The sequence below is a fragment of the Manis javanica genome, chromosome 4 (assembly GCF_040802235.1).
Source record: "Manis javanica isolate MJ-LG chromosome 4, MJ_LKY, whole genome shotgun sequence".
Lineage (NCBI taxonomy): Eukaryota > Metazoa > Chordata > Mammalia > Pholidota > Manidae > Manis > Manis javanica.
In genome coordinates this window covers 84,349,881-84,374,719 of record NC_133159.1, presented here as the reverse complement: position 1 = coordinate 84,374,719, position 24,839 = coordinate 84,349,881, and the positions used below count along the sequence as shown (strand labels likewise).

The 24,839-nt window shown below is 34.5% G+C and overlaps 1 protein-coding gene across 3 annotated transcripts in view; it reads right to left on the bottom strand.

Annotated features, from left to right (window-relative positions):
- SNX7 (sorting nexin 7) overlaps nt 1-24,839 on the bottom strand; it is a 101,992-nt gene that overhangs the window by 39,369 nt on the left and 37,784 nt on the right. For all 3 annotated transcript variants that reach the window (XM_073234328.1, XM_037024452.2, XM_073234329.1), the window contains 2 exons: nt 21,630-21,829; nt 19,421-19,507 (listed from right to left, as the gene is read on the bottom strand). In XM_073234328.1, coding sequence (XP_073090429.1) covers nt 19,421-19,507; nt 21,630-21,829 — 287 coding nt within the window. The remainder of the gene's footprint in view (nt 1-19,420; nt 19,508-21,629; nt 21,830-24,839) is intronic.

The window sequence follows — 24,839 nt, the reverse complement described above, 5'->3', positions numbered from 1 at the left end:
TTCAAGGCCTCGTGATGACTTTGAGAGGTTTAAGACTTCTGTGGAGGAAGTAACTGCAGATGTGGTGGAAAAGAGCAAAAGAACCTCTGTTAGAAGTGGAGCCTAAAGATGAGACTGAAGTGCTGCAATCTTATGATAAATCTAACAGATGAGGAGTTACTTCTTATGGATGACTAAAGAAAACGGTTTCTGGAGATGAACTCTACTAGTGAATCTACTGGTGAAGAGAATATGGAAATTGCTGAAATGACAACACAGGATTTAGAATAGTTCATAAACTTAATTGATAAAGCAGTGGAAGGGTTTGATAGGATTGACTCCAATTTTAAAAAAAGTTCGACTGTGGGTAAAATGTTACCAAATAGCACTGGATGCTACAGAAAAATTGTTCATGAAATGCAGAGTCAAATGGTTGCAGCAAACTTCATTGCTGCTTTATTTTAAGAAATAGCACAGCCACCCAAACCTTCAGCAATCTGACCAGTCAGTAGACAACAGCATCCAGATAAGACCCTTCAGCAGAAAGACTACAACTCACCAGAAGTTCAGATGATGGTTAACATTTTTAGCAAAAGTATAATTTTTAATTAAGGTATATACTTTGATTTTTTAGACATAATGCTATTGCATACTTAATAAACTATAGTATAGTGAAAACATATATACCAAGAAACAAAAAAATCATTTGATTCAGTTTATTGTGGTACTTGCTTTATGCTGTGGTTTGGAACCAATCCACAGTATCTCTGAAATATGCCTGCACATACCTTCATAGGCTATACAATTTTCTGTCATGAAATATTTTTATTTTATTTACTACTTAAGCAAACAATATATCACATATCATCTTATTTAATTCTTCCTATACACCTTAAAGTAAATATTATTTCTTTTAGTAATTTTACTAATAAGTAAAAGTAAGGCTTAGTGAGGTTTAAGTGACTTTCATTAACTTCTTACTGGAACCCAGGTTCTCTAACTTGTTACTCAAACACACTATACTACCAAACTACAAAATGGGGTACAAGAACTTCAGAGCATAGCTATACAATCACAGGGCTGCAGGAAGGAACTTCCATTTGTATTTAATTTTTTTTAATTGACATAAAACATTATATTAGTTTCAGGTGTACAACATAGTGATTTGACGTATGTACAAATGGCAAAATGAATACCACAGTAAGTCTGGTTTACACCCAGCATTACACATTTTTTTTTCTTATGATGAGAACTTTTAAGATCTACTCTTCTTTGCAACTTTCAAATATTCAGTGCAATATTATTAATGATAGTCACCAGGTTGTATACTACATCCCTATGACCTAAGTATTTTATAACTGGAAGTTCGTACCTTTTGACCACCTTATATTTAATTCTTATCCAATGTTTTTAATTTATATGCATAGTTTATAATACAGATAAAATATAAGAGTATAGTAGTGCAAGCAGATAATTTGTAAATTAAAAACATACATATATTGGGAGGTATGTTCCAACATATGTAACTGATGCACTATGTGACCAGAAAGTCTAGTAACTAGAAACTACCAAGCTATCTTTCCTGAAGTACTGTTTATGTTACACTTTTAATTAATTCAGTTCTCTTGGTGTTTTTTTCAGCCATTCATCTCTTTTCCATCTGAATCCCTAGCAAAGCTAAAACCTCCCTTAGATATGACTTTTCCCCTTTGATTCCATCTACAAAATCATCATACAGCTCTTGAAATTGCAACATATTCTAAAACAAAGCTAGCTAACAGATCTTTCTGTGATGATAAAAATATTCTATTCTATAGTGCCCAAAATAGTATCAATAGCCACAGATGACTATTGAAAGGTAGCTAGTGTAACTGAGGAACTGAATTTTTCATTGTATTTAATTTTAATTAATTCAAATTCAAATATAAATAGTGATAAGTGGCTAGTAGATACTATATTGTATAACACATCTCTATAAAGCTATGATCAATATAACTGGAACTGTGTATATACTCAACTCTATCAATTAGAGGTTCCCCCCAAAAATGTATCCTTTAATAAAGCTTTTACTTGTGTTTTTAGAAAGCCTCTAATATTATTGAATATTTTCTCAATTACTACATGAGAATACATTAGCTTGAAACAAAACTAATAGTACTTTTGCATATATATAGTAGTCTACTGAAGAAATTAGTTATTTTAAAAAAGGAGACACCATAGTAATTATTTCTAGGAAAGGACCTCTTAATTCAAGTATTTGATTATCATTACAAGTACTTTAAAATCTACATTCAAAAGCACTGCAAATAGACAAGAGCAATAGACAGGGGTAGGCAAACCCCACCATATACAAAACACATTTTTAAAACCTCTTGGACAGTATGGTTCTGGTGATTAACTAAAAAGCAGACCAAGGAAACATACAGTCTTAAAATAGTTGAAAATATGAAAAACAAAAATTGACTATTTCAAAAGCAGCATTGCAAATTACTGGGGAAAACAATTATTCAATAGTTTTGACACAATTGGATAGCTATCTGGGAAAAAATACAATTGAATTCACATCTTATATTTACAACTAGAATTAATTCCAAATGGTTCAAAGATTTCAAATGTGAAGAAAAAACACCCAAAAGTTAACAGAAGAAACATGAGACAACTCTTGTCATCCTGAAATAGGGGAAGACTTTTTAATTTGCACATAAAACTAAAAGCCTTTAGAAAAAGGTACATAAATATGACTTTATAAAACCTAAGTATTTCTGCCTAACAAAAATCATTATTAAGAAAATTAAAATACAAATGACAAAAAGTACTAATTTCCCTAATAAGAATCTTCTAAAAATCAGGAAAAGACTGAGAATTAATAGAGAAAATCAAATGAACAAAAAATAGACAATCACAAAAAAAGAAATACAGATTTTACTTAAACATATTTAAAAAATACATAACACCACACATCATAAGACAAATGCAAATTAAAATCATAAGGGGATGCTATTTTTCACTCATCCTAGGGCAACATTCTACAGTTTGATAACACTGACAAGGCAAGAGTGGAGGGTACACAAGTAAACAAGCCTCAGAAACATGCTGGTGAAAATGTAAATACCTCTCCTAGTGGACAGCATTTTGGTGGAAATAATAATAATATCAACAATAATAACCCTTCCTATGTACTAGGCACTATTCTAAGCACCTTTATGTGTTAACACATTTACTCCTATAAGCTAGATACTATTATTTCTCTTTTCTATAAACTAAGAGACCAAGCAGATGAGGAGTTAGCTAACTTGCCCAAGAGAGCATATTTAGTAATGAGACATCAAAAACAAATAGTCTTTAACTCAGCAACCTCATTTCTAGGCATTTATTCTATAGATCTACTGGTACACTTACAAAATAATATATATTCAAGATTACTCATGAAGCACTGTTTATGGTAGCAAAGGATTACAAATAAATGTTCACTAGTAAGAGCCAATTAAATAAATTCTGACACATCCATATGATGAAATATATAGCTGTAAAAGGCCAATAACTGGAATGGTCCAAGAAATGTTATTATAGTAATAAAGCAAAGCGTAGAAATCTTCACAGCATATTAGCACATTCATTTAAAAAAGGAAAATCAGGATGTATAATTGTATCTGAACATCCATAAAGAAACATGTTAGGCTACAAAAGTGACCAATGGTAGTAGGTACTTCTAATGTGAGTGGTGGGAATCGGGAAGATAGGGTATGGAGATGAGAAGAAGATTTTCCATGATATGTATGAGTTTTGAACCATGGGAATACATTTCCTATTCAAATACATAGTTTTGGTATTTTTTTTTAAGCAACATGATAATTGCTTTATGGGTCAAGAATATCTTTTAGGACAAATGAAATGTTGAAGTTCCTAATGCATATAAATTAATATTGGTGGTTGGACATGATATTTGTAGGGATATAACATATAGGGATTCACAAGTGAGGGACAGAAACAGAGACTCCGAGCTCCTTTTTCCTGGCTGGTGAACTATGTAAATACATAATCTTTTTCAATAAAAAGAGAATTCAGTGACTCAAAAGAAATGTTGAAGATGCATGTGAGAGTTGAAAAAGTTGTTATATCTACATTAATATATTATTTAATACATATACTTAAAAACACACATCCAGTTGTGTGTGTAACCTTAAACACACATGACTAAGTTAATCTGAAGATTCTAACTAAAAATTCAACATTGGACCAAAACCTTGTCTTGTCAGACGGTCTCCTGGGAATGGCAGAACCTCTGGAAGTTTGTATATTTGAAAATGTCCCATTGACCTAAACTCTTATTCCTTCCCAGGCCACAGTACTACTGAGAACCACTGACTATATTAGGGATGAAATTGTGTCCCTTAGCTCATTTCATATCCTCTTTTTTACTGACAGATAAGCAAGGCAGGTCAATTTCCTCTAAAATTAATACCATTAAAGCTGCCAGTTCACTATGACAGAATATTTCAAATCACTACTAATGTTCTGCAGCAGGAATGGGAAATAGAACTTATCACACATGCAAACTGATTGGTTTTAGTCAATTGAAGCATGACAGTAAGTATCCTTTCGAATGTTGCCCTAGAATACAGTTTACATACACTCTGATATAACTGGAACATAGTTACCAGCATAATTTCAGGAGTCCTGCTTTACAATACTACATGTGCAACATTAAACCAGTGACTTTATTTCTCCGAGCCTCAGTTTTCACAGTTATAAAATGAGGCAAATAATAGTACCTTCTTCATGTATTGGGTGGGACTTAAATGAGATAACACATATTTATCATTAATATCTAATGGTATGAAGATATGTAAGAGCACTTAGAATTCTGCCTGGTGTATCATAAGTGCTTAAGGAATGTAACTTATTATCATCAATTAGTTTTAGTGTTACATACTGATCTGGATAAAATAAAATTCCATACAATAATTGCTTGAAAGAAGAAAAAAAGAATTTCAACTTTCTGAGATCATTGTAACTCTATACGTTTCAAAGTGTTGTCAAGTTGCAATTTCTAATTTATTATGAATACTAAGTATATATGTGTTTAAATACATATTGGAGGGGATACAGAGAAAGCACTAAACTCTTAAAATTCCTTTTTGGTTTGATTTTCTTAGAAGATAATTGTTACTTGTTTTAAAATTTTCTCACACCTCTGGACTTCAGACTCACCTATCAGAAAAAATTAGTATTTATAAGAAACCAGGGAGTGTGGTGCCAGTTTATATTTCTGGTTCTGCTATTTCACTAGCTCTGTATAACTGCACAAACCCCTTAACCTCTCTTAGAATCTCCACTACTACCACCCTCTTCATGCCATTATCACCTTCCTCTTACACTAGATTCAAAAGGTCTTTTTCTTCCCCACTGACTACATTTTTCTTCCCCACACAGAAAACAGAGTGAGCATTTGAAAGCAACTTCAAGTTCTTCCTTTCCCCTCTCTTCTTGAATAATTCAATCCTAAAACTTATTTCGTAGGACAGAGTCAGGCTGGTGCCCATGCTGATGGAGGAAGAAGGCAAAGTCATACTGGCCCAGAGCAGGATGTCAAAGCAATAGCAAGAGGACGCAGTAGTCCCTGCAAAGAGTGCTCTGGATTGGGAAGTAACAGCCCAAACAGGGCGGGTAGGTGCCACATGGGAGGGGCAGGGTTCTGGCATGGGGAAACAAAATCCCAGAGTAGCAGGGGGGATGCTCTTGCACGGATGCGGCCCAGTGCAGGGTGTGAAAACCTGAGTGGGGGAGGAGTACCGACACTCAGGAAAGATGACATCAGCTTTGCAAGATAAGCTATATTCAAGGTATTGGTCAAATAAGTCTCTTATGATACTGGAGTTGAATTGGAGGCACTGGTATGAACTCATGATAAGTGCGTATTTGTACACACACACATATATAATATAAGTATGTAAACATAGGCATAAATGTACCTATACAGATATAAATATGTGTGTGTATATAATTATGCATAGATATATATTCACTATTTCTGTCTACTCAGGTGTTGGAATGTGATATCTCAAACAGCAATGACTATATTTTAACATCTCAAGATGCTTTATTCTAAATATAATTTTTTCCACTAAAAGTAACCAGGGCTAGTTTGAAAAATGGCTGATTCTAGGGCTGGGGCAAGAAAAATACAAGAAGAACCTAGAATGTCTTCTTATATAGAAAGGAGCAAGGAATGATGTTAACATGCAAAAAGGAAAAAAAACACCTTGAACATGGTCCTACTACCCAATTATGGGCAGTTTTCATATCAAAATACATGATAAAATTGGACTAGAATCCATCGACTAAAACAGAAAAACATAATACACACACACACACACACACACACACACACACACACACACGTGTAAATCAACTGAAAGGTAAACCAACTGGTAAGGATGGAATAATTACAGAGTAGCATCCCACAAACTGTTTATTAATTACAAAGAGAAAGGACGATGATCAAAGAGTATATTATCATTAGTGGGACAAGTCGTGTGCTGTCTACAGGGATCTATGAAAAGATCACAACATCAATTGAGCAATATTTCTGTCAAAGATTGATAATTTACATTACCAAAGGGAAGATAAGACACACTGATATGGAAAGTATACTACACAATAACTGGTCTGCAATTTTCAAAAGTGTAACAATCATGAAAGTCAAAGAAAGATGAAGAACAGTCCCAAACTGAAGGGGACGTCTAACCAAATGCTGTCAAGAACATTACAGAACACTGGCAAAATTTGAATGGGGTTTAAGTATTAGCTAACAACATGATGTTAGCCTGATTGTTCAGTCTTCATTCCTCATCCGCTGTCCCTTCATTCTCTATTTTCCAGCTACACGAGATCTTATAAAGTACCTGAAACATGCAGAGCTCATTCCCATTTCAGAGCTTTGCATGGATTCTTTTTAGAACACCTGTGCCAGATCTTGGGCTGATTGCCCCTTACATCCCTCAGCTATCTTCTCAAAAAGCCTTCTCTTCCCCACCTGGCATTGGCTAACGTGATCCTGTTTTATGTTCTCTATAGCACTAATCAACATCAAAAACCACTAGAGTCATTTATTTGTTATTTTTTCCTTTATTTTTAGTGTCCCCCCATTAGACCATAATTTTCTTAGGGACAGGGATGTGTCAGTCTTGGTCACTGCAGTTTCCCCACCAACAAATGCTTAGACAGGGAGGGAGCTAGTAACTCCTGGCTGATTGACAAATGAGGCCATGATTTTCTCATTTACAAAAATGGGAATAAACTACCTCATAATTTATAGTATTACTCATTGGATAATATATCCCAATGAGTCACACAGTATCTGGCATACAATATGTACTAAATATTATGCTTACAAAACGAAAGTACTAGTTTGGGGATAGAATTTTGAAAGTTGAGTGGTGTTTTGATAGAGCAATTCCCCTTAAATTTACTCACTTATTGACTAACATTGAATAGAAAAAGCTTACTCTTCAAAGCCCAGAAACGTAATAAATCAAAATGCACATAATTTAGTGATATGTTACCATGCTAGAGGAAAATCTACTGGCTCTATTCTTTATGGAAATAAATATTTTTATTTTTAGAAGTAATATTGAAACAATTCATACTTTAAACAATGTTTTATACCATTTTATATTCTCTATTTTTTATACTTTCTTCCTCTAACTTAATGAAATTTTTACTTATACAAACTCCAGATTTGTAGACATTAATTCATGTTCAAAAACTTTTCTTCAAAGTAAGCATTATTTCTGCATGATCATGGATAAAGAATAATTAATGTCTGATTAAGGTTGCAAGTTAAGTAAAAGTGAATCAAAGCCCTCTCCAGGTTTCAGACTCCCACTGTGTTATTGCTCTGAGCATAATCAAGTATTTATTGAGTGCCAAAGCAGGGCTGGGAGTGAAAGAAAGATAAGACAGACCCTTAAGGGCACATTTTTTATTAACAAAAAGTCTAAATTAAAAGGAAACTGAATCTACTTTGAGTTTCTGTACAGGACAGCTGTTTAAACTATTATATCTTTAGTGGGAAGAACTCCTCAAACCAAACCACAAATCTACAAGGATGCCATAAGTAGAATTTCTTAAATCCTAAGAAGATATGACTGGAATTTTAAACTGTCCCTTTTACTTATCCAACTACTACTTTTTCTGTTGCAGTTCAGACAGTGGGATGAAAACTATTCCTAGAGACACAGAACTACAGTTTTTCTTTAGAAAATCATCTGCAACAGTGTTACACTGCCTCTCTTTTTCTACAGCCTTTCATTGTCTTTTCTCTCCTTCCACTCTCACCCACCACAAACAGACACAGGCCTTATTCACCAGGACTGTAATGTGTTCTTTCTTCAAATCAGTAAACCTTACTATGCAATAATTTCCCTATGTAAATTTCATGATAAAACTTTTGAAAATAGTTCAGTTTTTTCACCACCTCTAATACTTCCTGGCTAATTTTCTGAGTAACAGTTAACATGTGTCAGCTGCTGTTCAAGTTTGTGTTCACAAAAGACATCCTGGTGTTTGTGGATTCCTAAGGAAATAACAAAAAACACATTTTTTTTCTTTTGATCACACTTATGTTTTAAAAAATGTGTTATCTTTGAGATAATCTGGAATACTTTACCTCTAGTACTTATTTATTCATTTCTTTTTTGCTTTCCCCATACTATATTCAAGATGACTTTCAAGGTTATGCGCAACAACTAAGATACCTAGATAAAGACATTAGTGCAAAGGGAAAATAGGAAAAGGATAAAAACAAGGTCAATCCAGGGGTGAGACTGACACATAACACATCTGTCAGACAAAAGTGGATCAGAGTTGGTGCTCTCAACAGTACAGTAGTTAATGTAAGGGGTGGGATAAAGGTGGGTAGGATCAGGTGTAAAAACCCATGTATATATGCTAAAAATAAGCTAATGGCTCTGGAGAAATTAAGTGTTATTGCTGGTGTAAAACAGAAAGGAAACTTTTCTCAAAATAACTCATAAAGGAAAAATATGATGTATTCAATGTTGTTGATGCTTATCATAAAGGGATTTACAGTTCTCCTTCTTGAGATGTCCCCCACTGCAGAAACATGGCAATATACCAAGTGTAGTTTAATTATTTTTATGGAGCCCAAAAAACAATTTTTAAAAATAATCTGTATAGATTCAGATATGTTTTAAAATATATATTCAATTGCCTAGAGTGACTAGATGGGACAAGTGGGAGCCGGCATTGTTCAGCTCAAGCTAACTGCTGTCTCCTTTTTTTATTTTAAATTGTAAACATCTAATAAACAAGATTATAGCTACCACCTTCTAAATTTTGATCTAGAGAATACAATGGCCAATTCAAAGAAAGTTCCTCTAATATGGTTTATAAAAATATTTACAATGTAACACTGGTTAAGCACTAGCTAGGTTAAGAATTTTCACGTGCTGATTTAACAACACTCTAGGATCGACATTCCCCACAACTCCTATAGTTGAGAAAACTAAATCAAGAAGAATCTAAGTAACTTGCCCAAAACTACAAAGGCACCTGATGCTGTCGCTGAAATCACATGCAATTGGGTTTAGGACCTTTTATTAAATGCTTTATGGAGACTGCTCTACTTGGAAGTGCTGGGGCATATAAATCAATGATAGAGGGAAAAAGTAATATGGTAAAATTTCAAATACAGATCCCAGGCTCAGTGGACTCTTATTTGCAAGGTAGACAACACTTTTTGCTCTTTAATAAAATATTCATTATTAATCTTTACAAATTTATACAAATAGGAACACATGGCTTTATTTACTTATTTTCCTACCACTCAAACCAAAGATGTCCTGAATGAGAAGCCTGCCAGTGAAGGTGTATAGAGGTAGAGGAATTCTAGGCACTGCCAGGGACTTTGGTCTGGGAGGAGAGGCCGCTGAGTGCCTTCTTGATTACAGCATCATTCATTCATCCCCAATTCCCTTTCAGCTGTGTCTATGTGACCCCAATATGCTGCTATATTGTGTATGTGTGGCACCAATTTATTACTTATTTACCCAGAATCCATTCCCTATTCCTTCTTACTACTAGAGAGATCCCTATTTTCTTCCAGGTATTTGCACTGGGGAGCACACTGTGGCTTGTCTAAGTCAATTCTGATGGTCACAGTCCCACTCCCAGGCCACTGTTTGATCATGGGCTTTTCACAACTCTGGCCAATGAGATGTGAGGAAAAGTCTGCTAGATGCTTTCTAGGACAAAATGATAGTAGGAAGTATTTAAGAATTAAGTCCCTTTTCCTTCCCCAGGATAATGTCATGTCCTTCATGGCTGTGTATGTGTGTATGTACATGTGTGTATGTGTGTGTGTGTAGATGCAAACAGACAAAAAAGAAGCAGAGAGAGAGGAAACTAGTTATTAGGAAATGAATCATATAGAAAGGAAAAAATTCTTAAAAAACACAGGGAAAAAAGGTAAGACAACAAATAACTGAGAAAAGATAGAGGTGACCTCTGCCCCCACCACAAAAAAAGATTTTTGTCAATATTTCCTTTCTTCAAAGCTTAGAGAGAAGTCAGTCTTGCTCTGTGCAGCATGTAGTATATTATCAAGAACATCTGAAGATTAATAACCACTATTTGATGATAAGGAAACTACTGATTCAAAATAACAAGTCACACAGAGCAAGGACCAGTGTGAATAAATTTGGTATCTGTTTGCATCTATTGAATGTGGCTATATGCAAATCTAAACTATAATGATCTTCTGAAAATGATTTTTTTTGCTCACATAAATACACTGCTAAACAGCTATGGCATTATATCTGGATCCAACTCTCAGATTCTATGCACATATTGCTAAATGTCAAATGTATTCATATTCATTTATATTTGAATGCTACTTTGAGTGGAAAACTATAAAGCATCATTCAAAAATAAAAACAAAAATAAAATGGATATGCAGCATTATTTAGCACCACAGATGAACTTTATTTATCTTACAGTTAGGCAGTGAAGTGAATAAGCATTTTCAAACAGAAGTTCTGACTCTGAAAACTTATAACTGCAAAAACTGTAAGTTCTTCCAAATATATGAGTTTTCCTCATAATCTCAGTTATTATATTTTTATCTCCACAGTCAGAAAGTTTCTTCCTTTGAATGAACAAATCTATGTCATTGAGCATTTTCTTATTGGAGCCAATAACATAACTCCCAATTTCTCTTGAAATCTGTTATTATCTATCTATATTTATCTTAATATGCTGTATCAAACTGTTTTTATAAATGCCTCATAAGTGGAGAAGTAGTTTAAAAAGTTGAATAAGCCCGAATGAATCTGTTCAGTTCATTTTATTGCCCCAATCATCTACCACCAGCCAAAGCTATACAAATTCTCTTCCCTTCTCTTCACCAGCTATCCTTTTTCTGATTTTTAATGTTGGAATATGCTAAGGCTCAGTCCCATTAAGTTCTAGGACCTCTTTTTTCTCATCCTTTTGTGACCTCAACAAATCGCATGGTATTAAATACTGTCTATCTGCTAACAACTCTCAAATGTGCATCTCCAGCTAGATTCCTCCCCTGACCTCTGGATTTTTATATGGAATTCCCTACTCAACATCTCCTCTTGGCTATCTGCTAGGCACATCAGTCTTATATGTCCAAATCTGATTTCTTTATCTTGCCCATTAAACCCATCCTTTCCAAAGTCTTTCCCATCTCAATTAATGCCAACTCTTACTTTCCAGTTGCTCAGTCCAAAAACCTCAGTATCATCCTTGTTTACTTACAATCCATAGTCCACTAAACAGCAAACAGCTATACCTTCAAATTACACTCAGTATCTGATCCCACCACCTCCATTCTTATCAAAGCCATTACATCTCACAGGGATTGTAAGAACTGGTCTCCATCTCTGGTTCACCCATCACATGCACACACCACAAACACAGCATCTTTTGTCTTTTGCAAGCACACTAATCATTTTATAACAAGTCTGATCCTATTAGTCCTGTTCAACTGTTCTCTTCCTATCTCACTGAGACCAAACTTTATAAGGTCCTATGTGATCTGTCCCCTCGTTACCTCTCTGATCTCATTTCCCATAATTCTTCTCCTTGTTTATCCAATCCCAGCAACACTGGTTTCCCTGTTTTTCCTGAAATGGGTAGGTGTACTTGCACTTATTGACCCTTGCCTGGAACGTTCCCTTGGTAGGTTCAAGACCTTACCTATTTCAGGTTTTATTCACTCACTTCCTTGGTAAGATCTTCCCTGACCTCTAATTTTAAACTACATGCTGCACAATATTCCCTCTTCTCCACAACTATCACTGTATGACAATATACTATAAATTTTAATCAGTTATTTATTTCTCATTGTCTCTATCCACTAGAAGGTAAGCCTCAGGAGGTCCTGGTTTCTTGAACACTGTCTTCACTGTACTTAGAATAGTGTCTCTTACACGTAAGGTACTCACCATTTGTTGAAAGGTTTTTGCTGAATCCCTTTACCTTAAATGTAATCTTAGCATGATGTCACTTATCTCTAATCTTCTTCCTTTTTTATGCTATAGTTCAGTTTATAGAGCACCTATCTGTCCTTACAAGCTAGAAATGTTATTGAAATGTTGGCCCCTCATTCTTTAAGTGCTATAGATTCTACCTTTCACCTACATCTTTCTCAAATTTACTGCCCTCTGCAACTCTACTACACTTCTTCGGTTCAGGTTCTTACTGGTTCCACACTGCCCAAAGGATAAAGTTAATATTTCTTCATCCTGACAGATAATAAGGCTCCCATCCCATCTGTCTATGATCTTCCTCGATAGTCACTCCCCCTTCCTGTCTCTTGTACATCAACCTGGTTTCCTCAGTTTATCATGTTTTCTGAGCTTTTACTACTCTTTCATAGTATTCAGTCTACTTGAAATATTCCCCCCTACTTCTCAGGGAACCATTCCTCAGTCATTTTACAAGAACCATCTCAAATATTATTTCTATAAAGTCATCAAAGTACCATCATCTAACAGTGAGTGCTTACTATGACCCAAATAATTTACTTGCATGGTATCATTTAGTCCCTAAACTGCTAATTTCCCAGATGATTCATGATAAAACAAGGCTAAAACAAGTTATGAAAAGTGTCCTCAATCACAGACTTAATAAACAGATGAGCTAGGATTTGCTCCTAGGTCTACGAAATTTCAAAGCCTAAATGACAAAATTCTACATGTACAGCTGAACTGACCTTCAAATGAGTATTCTGATAGTCTTACTGAGTTTAGGTCATTTTGCAAACATTAATTTTATTGTTGAGAGATAAGAACTACAAACCACAAACTCTAAGAAGCAGCCACTTTGCAATTACCCAGGTAATAAATCAAAGAATTCACTCTAAATCATTATTTTAGTTTGCAGAAAAATATGCAGTTCTTCTGGGCATATCTGTGTGATGAGAAAAAGTAACAAAGTCATTATTGCCAATTTACAGCATATACAAAGTTATAGGCAAAGGTAAAAAACCAGACTTTGTATTTGTCTGCCATGAAGCCCACAGAAAGATCACATGACATGTCCAACATGAACTCTGGAATGTTTCATCATTGCTGTATTTCTAACCAATAATTGTAACTCCCCTAGACTTTGACCTTCTTGGTAAAGCTTCATTCATGCCACAGACCTTTTCATTGTGAAATGGTTTGCTGGGTTTGCATATAGCATCCCACTCAAAGGTGACTTTGATGGAGCCTCTGAAGGCAGCCCCAGCAAGTCTACATAGAAATGGCCCCCAAGTTGTCTCCAAAGTGGCCCTGCTTGGGTTGCCATGGTAAACAGCAGGGCTAGATTGCTATGTTCAGTTCTCTGTCAGGTCGCCATGGTGACTGCAAAGACGGCTCCTTAGAAGGACCTCACAAGGGCGTGTTTCCATGGTGACCCTATCCTGCACATTTCCAAGCAACTTCCCTCCAGTTGTTCTGTGACTAATTATGGCAAGTTCATTTTGAGAGTAACCCTGGAAGGTTTTTCCCAAGGAAAACATCATAACATATAGGGATTAGGAAGTGGAATCTGTAAACAAATAAACTGCTTGAATAAGGAACAGGTACCATTCACACATCATTAACTTGGTCCCTATACATTTTAGGAAGGATCTGTTTTGATGCATAGCAAAAAAATACTTGCACATCTCTTTTAAATGTGTCTGGTTTCAGATCTTTATGAATTAAATTTTATCTTACAGAATACAATGCAGGTAATTAAAGTCTCTAATTTATACAGTCTTACAACATAGCAGAATAGGTAAGGAACATTTTATAGTGGATATGACACACACACAAAAATGAAATCATAAATACAGATGGATCATTAGGTTTATACTGAGATATCAAGGAACTCTTTATAGAGCAAAAGACAAAATATTTGCAAGTCAAATGAAAAAAATAATGTGCTTTTTTAGTTGAGTTGGGAAAGCCTAGCCATCTTTGGGCCTAAGCTATTTTTTCCTGTGTTTTTGTGGTTGGAACAATCCTAACTACTCTTTCTTTCAATTTAAAGTATGAATTTAAGCCATTCTGAACAGATGCATGGTTTTTAAGCCATTTTACACTATTCTCCTGAAACTTTAAAATACTCTTTTTCTAGTATTTAGTGAGGGGTAAATTTTTAATCACTAATTTCTGTATCTTTCAAAATTATTTAACAAATAAAGAAATTCTACAGTTTAAAAGATAGCTATCTCTGTACATGTAGCCACCCTTTTTTGTTCCTTCTAATTGACTCTTTAAATATATATATTGTCTTATTGAAAAGGTTTATCTTTGGTTTTCTCTTTTTTCTCCTCATCTTGAGGTAAAAGCAAAAATGTTTTTCGCTTGAGCATTTGCTCCCCTGGGTCTACATTTTCTATTATTTTCTGTCACAGATTCCATTCTCCTACTCTGTCCACAGAAGCCCAACACTCCCCACTCACATTTCACCAAGAATGAACTTGAGTTTGAAAACTAAACATAGTCAAGAAAGATGAGGATAATTCCATCACTTTTTAGTGAAGTTTCAACAATTTGCACAAAATCTGATTTTGGAGAGACTTTTTGCTCTGAGCCTTCAAAATGTTTTTATGAATCAGAGCAGTCACTGCAGGTTTCATTCATTCATTCACTAAAATTTCTACCATGTACCAGGCACAGTTTGAGGGGCTCAGAACATTTCAGGAAATAAATAACAAATTCTTGCCTTTAAGGTGCTTAGATTACAGACAGGGAGAAAGAGAAAGGAAGATGATATAAAGAAAATCAGTAAGGAAATAATATCTTGTATTATTAAAAAATGATTAAGGCTAGGGAGAAAACTGAAGCAGGAAGAAGGATGCCAAGTCCTAAGCCAGGTTGGGGTAGGGGCTATAATACTACAGATAAGCAGGGGTGGGGGTTCCAAGGACTCCCCCATTCACCTGTCACTGTGTACTCAATATTGTATTCAATATTACCTAAATCCTTAAATTAAAACAAAGATTAAGAAAGCATCCTTCATAGACAACTCAACAGAAGTTAAGCAAAGTAATAATTTTTCCCACTTTTATACCTGCTCTCTGAGAGGCAGCATTGGTCAGATGGAGGCAGGGGTTAACATCACCTCTAATCCTATTTCTGCTTTAAGAATTATATAAACTTGTGTTAAATTATTCAACCTTATAGTCCTCTTCTTCACTTTAAAATAAGAATAATAATTCTGATCTGATAGTATTACTCTGAAAATATGTAAAAACAATAAAATATAAATATTAAAACATTGTGGGTAATAACAGAATGTCTGGAATTTGCTTTAGAACACTTCAGAAAAGAAAGTAAGAAAAGTGATAGAAAAAAAAAAAGGGTAGGCAAAATGTAGGGATTTTTGAAGCCCAGGGATGGGTATATGAGTCCACTATATTATTGGACCTTTTTTAATATTGAAAATTTCCATAAAAATGTATTTTAAGGAAAGGACTAAACTTGAAAAGATACATACTTTGAGAAAGTTTATATAACAACTAAAAAAAAAGCATATAGGAACACCAACTTAATTTGTATAAATATCCTATAAAACTAGCAAAAACTGGATTTCTTTACTGAGAACTTGCTAACCTTCTGGACCAATATTAGATACTTTCCAAACTTTCTTCTAACATCCTAATTTGAAAAAAATGATGACTTCATACTTTATTCATTGTAAGAGGATCCAGGTGGTGAAAAGAAGGTGGAGTAGGAAGGCAAGGCAGAAACCTCCTCCCATTTATACACCAAGGACGCAACCACAGCAAATACAACTAACCCTGAAAACCACCTGAGGGTTGCAGAACAGACCATCTACACCTGGTGAGGGAGAGGAACAGAATGGGGATGGGATAAGTGCTCAGGAATCAGCACACCTGGCCCTGGATATCTGCTTCAGGAAACAAGTCCACACTAAATTTGGCTTTGGGATTAACAGGCTGGGCACCAGGGAGAGTTGGAGCACTGTGAGGAGTCCAGACTCCTGTCCCTTTGAAGATGGAAATGCTCTTTGCATCCCACTGAGATCCAACACACAGGCAACAGTTTGAAATATTTACCAGCAGTGGGATGTGTACCAGAGGAGCAGGGGAATACTTTCAAATTCATTCTATGAGGCCAGCACCATTCTAATACCAAATCAAAGACAACATGGAAAAGAACATTTGAGATCAATATTCCTGATGAACATAGGTGCAGAAACCCTCAACAATATTATCAAACTGAATTCACATCAAAAGGATCATTCAACATGACCAAATAGGATTTATTCCAAGGATGCAAAGATGTTATGATATTCATAAGACAATCAATGTGATACACCACATTAACAAAATGAGGGGGAAAAAAAGACGATCATCTCCATAGATGCTGAAAAAGCATTTGACAGAATTCAGCATTCATTCATGATAAAAACTCTCAACAAAATGGACATAGAGGAAACAGACCTCAACATAATAAAGCCCATATATAACAACCCCACAGCTAACATCATGCTCCATATTCAATGGAGAAAAGCTGAAAGCTTCTTCTCTAAGATCAGGAACAAGACAAAGATGCCCACTCTCAGCACTTCTATTCAATATATAGTACTGGAATCCTAGCCATGGCAATCAGACAACAAGATACAGAGATAAAAGGCATCCAAACTGGTAAGAATGCAGTAAAACTGTCACTGTTTGCAGATGACATGATACTATACACAGAAAACATTAAAGACTCCACCAAAAAACTGTTAGAATAAGGGGAATCAGCAACTCACAGGATACAAAATCAATATACAGAGATCTACTGCATTCCTATATACTAACAACAAACCAGCAGAAAGAGAAATTTAAAAAAAAATTTCATTTACAATTGAATCAAAAAAATAAAATGCTTATAAATAAATCTAAACAAGAAGGTAAAAACCTGTAGTCTGAAAACTCTAAGACACTGATGAAAAAAATTGAAGACACAAATAAATGGAAATCTATCCCATGCTCATGGATAGGAAGGATTATTATTGTCAAAATGGCCATCCTGCCCAAAGCAATTTACAGATTCAACACAATCCCTATCAAAATACCCATGGCATTTTTCAATTAACTAGAGCAAATAATCCTAAAACTTAAATGGAACCACAAAGACCCTGAATAGGCAGAGCAATATTGAGAAAGAAGAAGAAACCTGGGGGGATTATGCTCCCTGACTTCAAGTTAAACTACAGAGCTACAGTAATCAAAACAGCATGGTACTAGGACAAGAACAGACCCACAGAGCAATGGAACAAAACAGAGAGTCCAGAAATAAACCCATGCATATATGGTCAATTAATGCATGACAAAGGAAGCAAGAATATATAATAGATAAAAAAGACAGTCACTTCAGTGAATGGTGTTGGGAAAATTGAATAGCTACATGCCAGAGAATGGAACTGGTTACTCCCTAACACCACACACAACAGTCAAAACAGATTAAAGACCTAAATGTAAGATATGAAACTATGAAACTCATAGAAGAAAACACAGGCAAAAATGTCTTGAACATAAACATGAATGATTTTTTTCTGGATACATCTCCCTGGGCAAGGGAAACAAGCAAAATATGTGGAACTACATTAAACTAAAAATCTTTACACAGCAAAGGAAATGATCAATAAAACAAAAAGGCAACTTACATTATTGGAGAATGTATTCATAAACAGTTTATCCGATAAGGGGTTAACATCCAAAATGTATAAAGAACTCATATACCTCAAGGCCCAAAAAACAAATAACCCAATTAAAAACTGAGCAGAGAACCTGAACAGACATTTCTCCAAAGAAGAAATACAGATGTCCAACAGGCACATGGAAACATGCTTCATATCCCTAATCATCAGTGAAATGCAAATTAAAACCACAATAAGATATCACCTCACATCAGTTAGAATGGCCATGAAAAAGACAAGAAATAACAAGTGTTGGTGAGAATGGGGAGAAAAGGGAACCTTCCTACACTATTGGTGGGAATGTAATTGGTGCAGCCACTGTGCAAAGTAGTATGGAGGTTCCTCAAAAAACTAGAAATAGAAATACCATATGACCCAGTAATTCCACTTCTTTACCCAAAGAAAACAAAATCCCCGATTCAAAAGATTTATGCACCCCTATTACTTTACAATAGACAAGTTAGAGAAGCAACTGAAGTGTCCATCAATAGATGAACGGATAAAGAAAAGGTGGTACATACACACAATGGAATATTATTTAACCATAAAAAAAAATCCTGCCATTTGCCAAAACATGGATGGACCTAGAGGGTATTATGCTAAGTGAAATAAGCCAGGTGGAGAAAGACAAATAACATACGATTTCACTTATATGTTGAATCTAAAATCAAAACAAAGCAAAATGAACAGAACAGCAATAAACATAGACACTGAGAAGTGACTGGTGGTTACAATGGGGGAGGGGTTGGGGTGGGCAAGTGAAATAGGCGAAGGGAATAAAGAGGCACAAAATCTCAATTATAATATAAATTAGGGGGATGAAACTACAGCATAGAGAATATAGTCAATGGTTCTGTAACATCTGGCTATGTTGACAGATAGTAACTATAGTAGTTGGGTGAACATTTAATAATACAGTTAACTGTCAAATCATTACGTTGTACACTTGAAACCAATATAATTGTACATCAACTATACTACAATTTTAAAAAAGGAGACAATATAAGACAAAAAGGCAGAAAAGCATTATTGTGAAGCCTGCAGACTCTCCAGGTGATAAATGTATAATAGATTTTTGGAAGAAATTTTAGTATCATTTGCTGAATGCTTAAAAACAAGCATATAATGGAGCTCTAAATTGCTAATAAAAAACTTCGGCAATGCATTCTATATGATTATATCAAGAAACTTAAAAACTTACCAGATCAATATCTGTCTTTTTATAGGACAAAATTTCAACTTTGGAATCCAGTTCTCCTTGTATTTGGTCTCTTCTTTTCATAACATCCTTTATGTTAAAACACAAGGATGGAATAGGTTATAGTTAGTTTTAATAATCTTTGTATAACAAAAATATACATTTCAGAATATAAATAGCATCTCTTCCACAAGTCATGAGTCATTTGGGAATATAACGACTTAAAAACATTTTGATCTCTAAAAGCTGAACTGAAAGCAAGTATTTAGCAGAATTTTTTTCATAAGCCTTTTATTAGTTTTCCCAATGCACATCTTGCTGGTTTAATTATTTTATGCACAACTTTTGATAGCACACTCTAGGCATGCAGTTCTTCAGAAAGAGAAAAGAACAAAATAAGCAGTTGGAGCACTGAAAATATATGCTATGGTATAAACTGATTACATCTGGGAGGTCACATAAGCCACTCACCTGAAAATATCTATAATCAGTGGCTCTCTCTTATCTGACTCCAAGGGCATGTTAATCAGTCAATTACAGTGGGGTAAGGAATCATCAGGAAGTTGAAGTGTACGTTCAGATCTTAAGATTTTCTTTTAGCTTAAAATATATAAATATTAATCAATTAGCCAAGCTTTTGATGAGAAATCATGGCCTCCTCGCTGACTGATAGGAGTTCCATTTTGCTCTCTTGAATAACCATGATTTTATGTTTCAATGTCTTTCAACTTCAAACATCCTTGTGAAGAAATTTGAATGCAGAATTGTATAATGTTTTATGTTTGCTAGTCTTTTAAAATGTCTTTTCCTTGGCAACTCACATATCTTCCAAGACATTGTACTTAGGTTTCATAGACACAAGGAGTCTTTTTATATGTATTCATCTTTCCCTGGTTTTCATAGTACTAATTTAAATAATGAAATTATAATAATGAACACAAGTGTTCTAAACAGGTTCAGGAAAAAAAAAGAACAATTCAAACAGGGAGAGTAGAAGTACAGTACATAAACGAGAGGGCCTTCATGAGACACACATCTGTTGAGTGTTTTCAGAGGAAGAGAAGAACCTGGACACGAATCAGTTAAATGAAGCCTGATAAAGTGGCTCTACTATTTGTACGAGAATTGAGAGATACTAAGAACAAAAAGCATTGTGAAAACTACTCAGGCTACTTTTGTGCCTGGAGGAAATCAATAATGTAGCCAAAAAAATTGATGGAGACAAACAGGAGTCTCCTCAGCAGTGAAACATTAATAGAGGCTTTTGAGAAACAAGAAGGGTTTGTTTAAAGGACCCCAGTAAAGTTAAATAATAGCAGAAACCTGGAATATCCTCAAAATATTTAATGACTGTGAAAGGAAAACCTAAACATGAAAGAGACAGATCTCATGCTTAAAGGCTAAGAGTTTTTCTTACCAACACAGAAGCATAATTAAAAAAACAAAATCCAAAAAAATCAAGAGTACATGAAAACAGAAACCAGACATGACTACAATTATAGGTGGCAGAAGAAATGGCCTGTATCTTAATGTAAGCTGATTCCTTCCCCCACCACCACCCTAAAACACTAAAACCTTAGGATATCAATTTTTGCAAGGTATTGTGAGTTGAGGGTAGTACTGGATGAAAAACATTAGCTTTATAGATAGCATTGTTAAGTCCCAAATATGTAGAAACCTTAACTTGAACTGAGGTGAAATGCAAAGCTTTTATATAAGAGGAAGCCTTTTCAAGGAAAAACATTTTAATTTGAAGACTTCTTTTTAGAAGCATCCAGAAGGCAGAATGAACATCAAGATCCTACTCAAGTACTTTCTGTATAATGCTGCTAAATATATTGCTAAATCAAATGTACCTAGAAGCAGGAAAGCAATTCTTTCATGAAAGGGAATTTCTAAAGCCTGAAAAATGTTTTAAGTAAAATATTAAAGGTTGGAAAACTAATCATGTTCTCTATGTAAATCTTTATAAGGATGCTTCAGATCTGTGTATAATCTTACAAAATGTTGTTGCTGTTGAATATTTCTCATTAACATATGCATTAATTCATTAATTAAATCTCAGTCAACCAATATTTATTAAGCATCTTCATACACAGTGTCCTGCTAGAACAGGAAAAGAGTAATGAGAAAAAACAGAAATAAAAGCTGTCTTTATAAAGCTTATAATCAGGTCAAGGTCTAAGGTGAAAGCATAATTAGGTGCTCTTACCATTAACATTTCACTATAAAGCACATACTCATGTACGACAGGAAGAAGGGCCTCTGTGAGTCCAGACATCCTTTTTTCAGTGGCTTGACAGCTTTTGTCAATACAGCTGGCAACACCTTTTAGAATATCAACCAGATCTTCTTCTGACGCTGACCACAGAATATGAATTGGGCCATATTCTTTCATTTCATCAAAATATTCTAAAAAAAATTAAGTTTTACAGAAGTTTTCAAAATCCCTGTGTTACAGACAGTAAGAAACTTATTTTTCTCATTGTGCACCTGCTCTTATACATAAGCATAAAAAAATGGATATCATTTTTCATTAAATTGACCAGTTGTCCCAGTCTGCTCACATCAGTCCTTGAATGACTACTGTCCCGGTGTGATCAATAATAGCATCTTTTTTTTATTCTCAAAAGTGTTCTGGCTTAGAAGATAAATTATATGGCCACCATGTCTACCATGGACTTCTGCCTACCAAACTACCCAAGTGTCTCAAAGGCAACAAAACCTAAATAAAACTTGTGTTCTTTCTCCCCTTCTCTTGATTACATATCCTACTTAACGGCAATTGCTTCCAGCAATCCAAGCAGAAGATTTGGGGGCCATCCTAGACTCATACCTGCATACAGTGAGTCAATCACCAATTCCAATATTTCTTAATATCTATCTATTTATCTCTCTGTCCATGCATACATATCCTTATCTACCTACCTACCAAACCTACCTATCTCTGTAGCCTCGGCTTCACTGTCATCAGCATCTCTAACCTGTACTGCTTCAGGGAATGTCTAGCTTTTCTCCTTCTTTCAGTTTTTGTCACAAGTATAAACATTGAAGCTTCTTAGCTGAATCAGAAATACCTTATGTTCAGTCCTTACAGTGCCTCTCTAGGTACAAATCTTGAGACTCTCTCCCAAAGACATTTTAATTCAAGCCAAAATAATTGCTCATTCATGAGTAGTTAATGATTTCTCCCAAATCAAACTACCCATATCCTTTTGCCTTGTCCTCTATCATTTCTATTATCCAGCAAACAACTATTTTAATCCTTTAAATCCTACAGCACATATATCTCTTCTGATTCTATTCCAAAGGATTCTTGGAATTTTTTTGTCTTCAATAAGCCTGTCCTAACTGTATACTTCTATTATCCCACTCTACATTAATGGCTTGTGTAACTCACATACTTCTAGGCCATATGCTCCCTCAGACAGGGGCTGAGTCATTATTTTTTATCTCAAAGCCCGATGTATAATGTGTTCAATAAATATTTTCATTTTTTAATGAACATTTAAGACTATTCAATGCTTGATAAGCCATTTATTCAAAACTTTGCATTTCATCTTAAAATCTGAACATTACATTTTGCTTTCATACTATCAACTTTCAACAATAGTTTTTTATGGCAGAGAATATATAAGCAGTGAGCATTTTTTTTCTAACATCCATATAAATACAAGAAAGTTCATTTGTTTAATCATCTTATTACTCATCAGGGTTAGTTGAAATATATCATATTGCTCCAAATTAAACTATTAAACCTTCAAAAGTTTGTATGATCAAGTAAACTGAAAAAGATAAAAATATATATATCAACAATGAAAATATTAATTATCACCCAATGAAAGTATCAGAACCCTTCCAAATACCACCCTCCTCATCTAGGCCTATCCTTTATTTTAAATAATGTCCATATGAAACTAGCATTTCTGGAAAAGGAAATATTCACCTTTATTTCTTTTTTCAATTTGTGTATATATCAATGTGTGTCACTGAACCTGTGCAGTATTTTTTATAGAGAGAGCTTCTCTAAATTCTAAGCTGTAGTTACATAGCAGTCTGATCACATTTATATGCAAACACTTAATGAGTTGCACTGTAATTTATCTCTTAATACATCTGTTTCCTCAACTAGACTGTGAGCTCAAGGACAAGTACCATCTTATTCTTCTTTTAATCTCCAGCACAGAGAAGCAGCACATGTGGTCTATACCAATTTGCAAATAAACTAAGAAACGTACAGTAAAACAAAGTCAAAGAAAAAAATTGAATAGAAAATAAAAAGAGAAGCTACTAGTTATGATCACCGAATTCTTCATTAATTAAATATGAATGAAATGCCCTATATAGCTTAGACTCACAAAGTTAGGAAAAAAAAGCATCCATTATTCTGAATGGAACCTTGACAGGTGGGCTTCACCTTCTAAAGACCAAGAAATCCCTTCGATTGGGGCCAGTGGCATTCACTCTCTGAAAATGAGAGCTCATATTTATAAATTTTATCACAAAACCCAGCTTTCTTCTGAGCATTTCACAAACATTAGGGTATATCAAAGATCTTAAAACTATCCCCTTAGCCCAGCAAATAAAAAACATTGATATTCAATAAAATACTTAGTATCAAGAGTTTCTAAGGGCCTCTTTGAATTGCTATCCCACTTAACTATGCATTAAGAATCTACTCAACAGAATTGGAATCACAGAACTTAGTTAAAACAATCACCTTCTTGAGATTAAAAAAAAAAAGACAAATGGCAAATAAAAGGGCAGACCAAGAAGGCTTAAAACAAATTATTAAACCATATTCAGTCACCACAATGACCTTACCAAGTATCAATGTGTAGAAAAAGAAAGACAGAGAAAGAGCAACAGACATTCAGCTACAGTAATCTTTTCTTTATCTTTTGTTATAACCAAATAATTCTTGGTAAAGCATATTTTCTTACCACCAAATCTTATGTTCATTCATTTATATTTTCAGTAATTGAACAGATTTTAACTGAACACCTACTAAATGTTAGGTGCTATTGCAATACTAGAAGTAAAACAAACCTTTTTCTTTTCCCTTTTGTCCTGATGGACTTATAGTTTAATAGGGGACAAACAATAAAAAATAAGTCATCAACATCGGGACTTTAAGTAATTGATCTCTAAAACCAATTTATATTAGGAAATATATTTTCTGACTAAGCAATCTATTTTTATGTAGGTAAAAGCAATTAGAAAATTAGCAAAAAGTCATCATGGAATTAGAAAAAAGCCATCATGGAATAAAGTCTAACTTATGAACTAAGAAAAAGAAAGAAAATAAAGAGAAGGAAGGGAGGTAAACAGAAAATAGGAAAAGGAATTGAAGACAGAAATTAGGAAAAGGGACCTATTCTCTAGTACATAAGTATCTCTGTATGCTTGAACAGGCCTAATG